Here is a 9153-nt window from a genome sequence, read left to right on the forward strand (position 1 = left end):
ACCTAAAGACCTTTTGCAATGCTTGGACATACATATGCCACAACTTTACTCCTATGAACATGCTCTAGTTTCTTTACCATTTCTCAACCCCCTTTTTCTTTTCTCTCTTCCTTTCTTTCTCTTTCCCCTATTCAATTGTCACTATTATATTTTTTGTATTTGATTATTATATGTATTAATGATGTATTGATATTGTAAACACAATGATGTGACAATTGATATTAAAAAAAAAAACAAAAAAAAAATATATATATATATATATATATTTGCATGTACTAGAAAAAAGGTCTTAACGGTATTTTAACAAAATTTATGATAAAAGAGGTGACTTTAACGTTTCCCTATGCAAACGTTGTTTAATGTCCCTCTCAAGAATTTTTCACTTGAAAACCTACGAATTTTCAACTTTATACACAACTATTTACCACGATAAATTAAAGTCTAGGCTTTTTGATATCATTGACAGCTAAAATGAAACTCGATCCTTTACTTACCTAGTCATTGGTCGTTTTCAAAATTATTTTGTAAAAATATTCTATTTGGACACAAAAGTACTCGGAAGTTGACATGAAAAAGATGCTTGAGTTTCTGATTGACAATATCTATGTGTTTTTTGGGGACTAGGTCATCCACCAATCTCATGGGGTTTTCATAGATACCTATTGCGCTCCTTTATTAGTAGACCCATTTTTGTATTCACATGAAGCAGAATTTATGCAAAATCTTATGCGTTAAAAGAAGAAAACGTATTGTCAATTAACGATGGTAATTTCCATTCTATGTCAATATCCTGATGAGCTTGAGATAGAAGAAACCACAGAGTCTAATATATCTGTTTCATACTTGAATATTTAAATTGAAAAGGACGTTAATAGTTATATTATCAACCAAGCCTCATAATAAACGTGATAACTTTATAGCTTTTCTATCGTCAACCTCCCTTACTTATAAAGTAATATACCTTCATCACCTCCATACGGAGTTTATATATCTCAGTTGATTCGATACGCAAGAACATGCTCTATGTATGAACAATTTCGAAAACGCGGTGAATTATGGACAAACAAGTTGATGAAACAATAATATAAGCGGTCATCATTTCGTAAGTTCTATGGTTAGTACAATGACCTTGTCAGCAAATACATTTTATCATTGAGTCAAATGCTACAAACTGTAACTGACATTTTTCATACATATTGTTAGTCCATTATTTATACACTGAATTGACGACGGATTTTTCCGTTACTTTCCGATCATAACAAGGAGCACATGGCGGGTGTAACCGGTCAGCAGGGGATGCTCACTTCTCCATGGCATCTGATTCCACCTCGATTTTTGAAGGTCAATGTTTGCTCTGCTCCTATTTTGTATTGTTTTATGGACTTTGAAATTGAATACTGTTTAATTCGTTATCTCCATATCCTTAACTAAAATGGAGACGCAACCACTTGCCGATAGAGAGATGCAAATTTTGTCTTAAGGACAGAAGATACAAACTTTTGTTAAAAAAAAAATTAAAATAACACGAGTCATGTTTCAGTGAGTAAAATTAACAAGTTGAACTGTATCGATTTTAAATTTTTTATGCAAAGTTTCACAAAAATGGAATTTGAAGTGAAAAATATTTGTAAAGATTAATAAGGATAACTTATTAGTTGCTTTTTTGCAATAAAAATAGGCCCAGAAATATAAACCAATCCAGGCATCTTTTTCCGGTTGTATCATCTCTCTTTAAACAGCAATTACGGCCATTGAATAATGAGGGATCTTTTCCGTGTCAGCACATACGGCGACACGGTTTATATGGTCCGGTCTCCACGTCCCAGAGTTGGACTCGAACCCGCGACGTACGGATCAACTCCTTACTCTGCGATTCTAAAGCATAATCTTTAAATAACCTCTGTGCCACTCGGGCAACTTATTTTTCTTCCATTGCCCTTTTATGAACAGAAATGTCAACAGGGCCTTAGGTTATATAACATTTAAGGTTTGCGATCCTCAGGTATGGCAAATCAGTGGTTTAGTAATTAAAAAAATGTTCATAGAAATGTTTCTCAATTCTAAAGAAAACTGGATTTACTCATGGTACCTGGGTATTTTTTCTACATAGTCATCATTTTTAATCATAATACAGTGGGGAAAAATCGTCATATCTCAAAATATTTTTTTCAGTGAACATGAAAAAAAGCACCTTCTATGCATCATCTAACTGAAAATTGGTGTATACATATATATATATATATATATATATATATATATATATATATATATATATATATATATATATATATATATATATATATATATATATATATACCATATATATATATATATTCATTCAAAGATAACTAATCAGTGATGTCCAGGACACACACACACTGGAGAAAACTGCATGTTAATAATTTTCGTATTAGACTTTGGTACCCTTTGACGCTTGCACCGAAAGATTTCCAAAAATGTTTGTTATTGTTGTAAAACATTTTCCTTTTGTATATACAACATCCTTTTCCTTCTTTGATTTAGGGATCTCTGGAATAGTAGTAGAGTTTACCAATATAATTAATTCCGAAGGCTTTTTGCGTTTTATAGTTTCCTTATATTTTCCCAGAAGTTGGCTCAAAAAATCTGAATAGCCCTCTGCTAATTTCTTTTCTTTATTGAGTTCATCAGAAAGGTCCTTTTCCAAGTTTTCTAGTTCCATCAGTTTCATTTTGTAGACTTTTTCTACAACTCTCTTTATATTTTGCAAATCGTCCTCCATTACCCTACGAACAAATACTGACTGACGTTGAAACCGTGCAATTTTTCGGTTGATTTTCGAAATATATTTTTCCGACTTAGGAATGAGGTTATTCTCAATGTCGGCAATTATTTTTTCAGCATTTTGAATTTTTTCAGCGTAAGTTATTTCTAAATCGAGAAATTTGTGACCTGTGTGGTCAAGTTTTGTGGCACACTTTGAACAAAGGGCTCTCTGACATTCAAAACAACACAAATCTAAATTTTTTCCTGGATGACTTCTGCAGCTTTCCAAGGGTATCTGTCGTCTCCTATCTTTATATATCACTATCTCGTGATCGCTATACTCTTCAACTTTCAGATGGGCGTCAGCACACTTTTCGCAAACATTCTTATGGCATGTATTGCAATAAAGCTTTGCATATTCTCCACATGTTGCACATTCGATATAATGTTGAGCCACAAGAAGAGTGTCAGATTGTGCCTGAAAATGTAAAAAAAAAAAACACGGTCCACTACGATTGAAGCACATTTTTTAATTGCACATTTTATCATTTGGAATATGATTGATGATGTCTTGTATTTTTTTTTATTTCAATTTTACCATGGGGGCCAAATGGGGGCAAATATGACATATAAAAAATAAACAAAGGTGGGATTCTTTAAATCTTCTTAGATTTTTCACATTAAATATGAATAGACCGGTCATATTTTGGGTTTCCTGTAGTTGAACAACTAGGTTTCGAAATTTTTATTTTCACTGTGACGACAATTATTACTAAAATGGAGGTTTTTACAACGAAAACTGGTTACCTGAACTCCACTTACATTTTCTCAGCAGTCTATTAACATTTCAGAATATGATTGGACTCCATTAGAGTTGCACCAAGGTTTCGGAATTTTTTTTTTTTTTTCAATTTTACTTCAGGGTCAACTATAGATATTAAAAAATGATGTATTTCTGCAAAAGCCTGGTATCCTGAACTCTTCTTACAGTTTTACCAAAAGTCTATTCATATTTTGGAAAATGATTGTTGTTCTTTTGTTCTTCTTTTGGAAAATGTTTAAGTTCTTCAAATGAACGATTTAACAATAATTGAAATAAGGATATATCTTGAAACAACTTAATATACTTGATAATACACTAGAGGTGTAAGCATTGAGCTTAATAAGACCAGAGCAAACATCTCCCCCATAATGAGACACCACTTAAAAGTGAGAGATACACAATCTGACGAAATTTTAAATCTAAAGTTGGTTGCTGAATCTAAAAAGTTTTTACCTCAGGCTCTTTTTCTTTCAATTCTACACCTAGAAAAAAAGACAAAATAAAGTTTGTTAACTAAATGCAAAAGAAAATGCAATTTTTATACATTATATATATCATTACTTTTTAGTAGATGTTTTAAAATTATTCACCTTTCAGAAAACTATCGATTATTTTCATCATAGAAATAAATTCCCTCTCGTCTGGATGGCAAAATGTGAGTGTGCATCCTCTGTATAAATGTATGTAAAACAAAAACGGTTGCAGTATCTTAACAGCAGGCCATCCGGATCCTGTAATCACCAGAGGAATAAGTATCCGTTTTATTGAGGTTTCTTTTATTTTGTGAGATAATTTCTCAATTTCCGTCGAAAGAAGATGTTTCTCTTTTCTATCACCACCCTGCCATTCTTTAATAGGCATCCGTATTCGTCTTTCGCCAGGAATGAATACCGTTTCCATATCTAAAGAAGAGTAAAAATATTGTTCTCATTAATGTACTATCAAAACCAAAGCATACTGCAATACAAATTATTGACTTTTTGTAACCCCATTATATTCAAGCGAAAAAAATCATCCGAGTCTGTCGTGAATGAAAAAAGTACGACTTGGGCTTGATTTTTTACTCTTTTAATCAATGAATTCTTTTCCTTCAATTGTCTTATGATATGCTCTATGAAAATATTATATACACAAAATGCACCACACTGAAGCGTTTTTGTTTTTCATATCTGAGTTATTTACCATTTTCAAAGACTCGTACAAATATTTAAAAAAAAATACAACGCTATCGTTTTGCAGCTGTCAATGAAGGTGATATCTCGAACTTTCCATTTACTGGAGAACAATAGGTCTTCTGTTGCAACCCCAAACAACTCCTTTTAATGTGTTCCAATGAGGTTAAAGTACTTGCATTTTCGCACTTTTGCCTTCAAATTCCCCCTTTCGAAAACCAGACGTAAGAAATTTAACTCCTCATTATAACCTATTTGAATGGCCAAAGATAATGAGTGAGAATAATGCACAGTGATCGATCTCTCGAACTTCGAACAAAACCAATAATATTATTTGAACAGGACATGGACAAGGACCCATGGAAATTACAAAAGATTGGATCAGGTGACTAGGAGGGATAAACATCCCCTGTTGACCGGTCTCACCCACCATGATCCCTGTGTTTCGATTATTCCTTAGTCAAATTTAAAACAAAAACAATTGGATGAAACAAGTCAGCCAAAAAGCGCCAAAGTGATGAGATACGTATATTTGCTATCAAAGTCATTATAAAAACCAATTAATTTACAAAATGCGAGTTTTAATGTGGCCGTTGAAATCTCTGCAACATCAATTTATATGTAAATTACCTGCCTTGATTAAAAATTGATTACTCAGAACATCAAGCCATTTAGCAGTGGAACTGTTTTCCGCGGTGGGTTAACTATTGAAATTACGAAATAAATATTTGTTTGAAGAAATTAGATTAACACAGTTTAACTAATTTAGAATTGAATTTCCATCGACTACACTTAATTAAAACAAGAGGTCCAAGGGTCACATCGCTCACCTGAGCACATCTACTAGGAAAAAGCACATATCAGATCAAAACTGAAAGTTTACTGGGGGGGGGGGGGGGCTTGAATTTTAACCCTCCTGGGTGTCATGATTTGAGCAATGTAGAATCTACACTACCTGAGGTTGATTCCATATAAATAGAAAAATATCACTAATCATGGCTTTGAAGTACTTGAAAAGAAGATTTTAAAAGGTTTCCCTATATATCCTTATGTACAACTTTGGTCAGCCATTTTGGGCCCAAAACTAGCCCCAGAGGTCATGATTTGAACAAGCTTGAATCTTCACTAACTGAGGATGATTCCACATAAGTTTCGTCTTTCCTGGCATAGTGGTTCTTGAGAAGAAGATTTTTAATGATTTTTTCTATATATTCCTATGTAAAACTTTGGTCAGCCATTTTGGCCCCACCCTAACCCCAGGGGTCATGATTTGAACAAACTTGAATCTACACTACCTGAGGATAATTTCATTTAAGTTTCATCTTTCCTTTCTCAATGATTCTTAAGAAGAAGATTTTAAAAAGATTTTTCCTATATATTCCTATGTAAAACTTTGGTTGGCCATTTGACCCCACCCTTGCCCGGGGGTCATGATTTGAACAAACTTGAATCCACACTACCTGAGGATGATTCCACATGAGTTTCATCTTTCCTGGCCCAGTGGTTCGTAAGAAGAAGAAGAAGATTTTAAAAGATTTTTTCTATGTATTTCTATGTAACTTTGGTCGGCCATTTTGGCCCCACCCTAGCCCCGGGGGTCATGATTTGAACAAACCTGAATCTACACTACCTGAGGATGATTCCACATGAGTTTCATCTTTCCTGGCCCAGTGGTTCTGGAGAAGAAGATTTTTAAAAGATTTTTCCAATATTTTCCTATGTAAAATTTTGGTCGGCCATTTTGACCCCACCCTAGCCCCGGGGGTCATGATTTCTACACTACCTCAGGATGATTCCACATGAGTTTCATCTTTCCTGGCCCAGTGGTTCTTAAGTAGAAGATTTTTAAAGATTTTTCCTATATATTCCTATGTAAAACTTTGGTCGGCCATTTTGGCCCCACCCTAGCCCCGGGGGTCATGATTTGAACAAACTTGAATCTACACTACCTGAGGATGATTCCACATGAGTTTCATCTTTCCTGGCCCAGTGGTTCTTGAGAAGAAGATTTTTTTTAAATGCTATTAATTTTTCACTAATTCATAATTATCTCCCCTTCGAAGAGGGCGTGGCCCTTCATTTGAACAATCTTGAATTCCCTTCACCCAAGGATACTTTGTGCCAAGTTTGGTTGAAATTGGCCCAGTGGTTCTTGAGAATAAGATGAAAATATGGAAAGTTTACAACAACGACAATGACAACGACAACGACAGACGACGGACAAATTTTGATCAGAAAAGCTCACTTGAGCCTTCGACTCAGGTGAGCTAAAAAGCCACAAGACCCAATCCAATTTAGTTAGCCTGATAAAAATGATGCCAGTGCATATACATGTAATACTCTAATTAGAATAATATTTGTACTAGATAACAAATCCCGCATCCATAAAATGATATTCAGCTTTTGGGTGCTTTGGAACTCACCAGTGGACCGTTATTTCTAGATCATGACAAGGAGCACACGGCGGGTGTGACCGGTAAGCAGGGGATGCTCACTCCTCTATGGCACCTAATCCCACCTCTGATATTTTAGAGTTCCGTGTTTACTCTGCTCCTATATTGTATTGTTTTATGGACTTTGATATTGAATACTATTGAATATTGGACTTTGATATTGAATACTATTCGTTATCCCCATATCCTTCATGCCATCCCTACTCAACCTCCCACGAAAGTCTTGCTCTAGAGTGAACCTTTTCCCTGGGGACATGTCTAACTCTTGAACCATACTTTCAATCCGGAGTCATCCCCTTAAAATATCAAAAAGAGTCTACCCAAGGGGGAAGTTTAACGTTTGAGAAGAATCTATGAGAGTATCATATAATTTTATTCAGTGGTATGGGAATTGCGGATAGGAGATTGGTACCTTTCAATATTATAGAAAGAAATACCAAGTCATGTTTTGCCATGGGAAACCCAAAATATGTGTCCTATCAAAAAGTAAAACTAGAGGTACTGTGAGCAATGAGCTCACTAAATGATACCCCCCGCCTCCCATATGAATATATTGGCAGTATCCATGTTTTGCTCTGGAAAATCCAAAATATATGTCAGATCAAAAAGTAAAATAGGAGGTGCACAATGGCAATATGTAATAAAGATTCTGTGAAAGTTTCATTAAATTTCCTTCAGTGGTATGAGAGGAGTTGCGGATAAGAGATGGGTACCCCAAAGCGTAACAGACGGACGGACGGACAGACGGAAGGACGGACGGACAGACGGACGGACGGACAGACGTACAGACGGACGGAAATACCGATTACTATATACCCTCCCGCTTTTCAAGCGGGGGGTATAATAAAATTCACAATGGTATTATTGTAAGAGAAGTTGCGGATAAAAAATGGGTACTCCAAAGCGAAACAGACTGCAGGCAGCCGGACAACCTGTTCACTATATACCCTCTCACATTTCAAGCGGGAGTTCAATAATCATGAAAAAGCTTAAATACCTTTTGAAAAAGTAAGCCATTCAACGACATTCTCATACTCATCTTGGATACCAATGTGAGGTGCGTGTCGGAGAGTTATATTGCAATCCTGAGTGCACCACTTGTATTCTTCGTATTCTGCAACAACATCTAAATCATTTCTCTCAATACATTCAACCATCAATAAAAAATATAACTATAGTAATCACATATCATAACTTAAGTATATATCAAGTGATTTTCTTAAGCCATTTTTTCTTGTTAACAAGTTAAAAGTTTTTATGTGGTTAATAGTTTCAAAAAGGACGTACCTGATATACTGTTGTCATCATTCGCCGTTGCCATAGTGGTATGAAAGGGCTTAAAAGAAGGCTATTAATAAAGAACATTTATAATATGTGTCCATTTTATCAAGTTAGCGCAATTTGGCGCTAGGTATTTCAATATTTCTTTTCAAATCATTTATATTTTTTCTAAAAACGACATTGAAGCACTTCTTTTTTTAAATAAACAACAACAAGTTCTTCACTTTACATTTTACATCCAGTTGAAGGAATGGTATAGCATACACATGTAAATTGATATTTTGACATATAATAAATCATAAATAAGCAATGTTACGTGTACCTGGTTGAGTGTATACATAAGTAAGCCTTTATCGAATTTTAAAAATCAGGCACATTCTTACATGTACATCTAATATTGATAGCGAGCCATTTATCATGTTGTTTTAAGATAACAAACTGAACAATTAAGTGCACTTCATATTTTTGTGATCAGTTATTTTCATGTGATGCACCCGATGCTTACAGGAATAATGACTCCCGGAGAATTATGACCTATAGTCGTTTTTCGAGGTCGAAAAAGTAGAAATGAACCTCTTAGTTTATTTTTGGAAGTTAAAACGTGGCATGAATTTTAATACCTGTATACTGTAAGTGAAGAAAAATGACCCTCTAAAACTAAAATAATGACAATTGTAGG

The 9153-nt window shown here is 34.5% G+C and overlaps 1 protein-coding gene across 1 annotated transcript; it reads right to left on the reverse strand.

The window, feature by feature from the left end:
- Nucleotides 1-2402: 2402 nt before the first annotated feature.
- LOC134259862 (uncharacterized) lies at nucleotides 2403-8588 on the reverse strand. Its single transcript, XM_062742459.1, has 5 exons — nucleotides 8481-8588; nucleotides 8191-8307; nucleotides 4159-4470; nucleotides 4022-4050; nucleotides 2403-3223 (listed from the first exon to the last, which is right to left on the reverse strand). The coding sequence occupies exons 1-5, from the start codon at nucleotides 8512-8514 to the stop codon at nucleotides 2411-2413; spliced, it is 1305 nt and encodes a 434-aa protein (XP_062598443.1). The 5' UTR covers nucleotides 8515-8588; the 3' UTR covers nucleotides 2403-2410.
- Between the last annotated feature and the right edge of the window lie 565 nt (nucleotides 8589-9153).

The sequence above is a fragment of the Saccostrea cucullata genome, unplaced genomic scaffold (assembly GCF_032062105.1).
Source record: "Saccostrea cucullata isolate Sc308-1 unplaced genomic scaffold, CSIRO_AGI_Scuc_v1 ctg13017, whole genome shotgun sequence".
In the NCBI taxonomy this organism is placed as follows: Eukaryota; Metazoa; Mollusca; class Bivalvia; order Ostreida; family Ostreidae; genus Saccostrea; species Saccostrea cuccullata.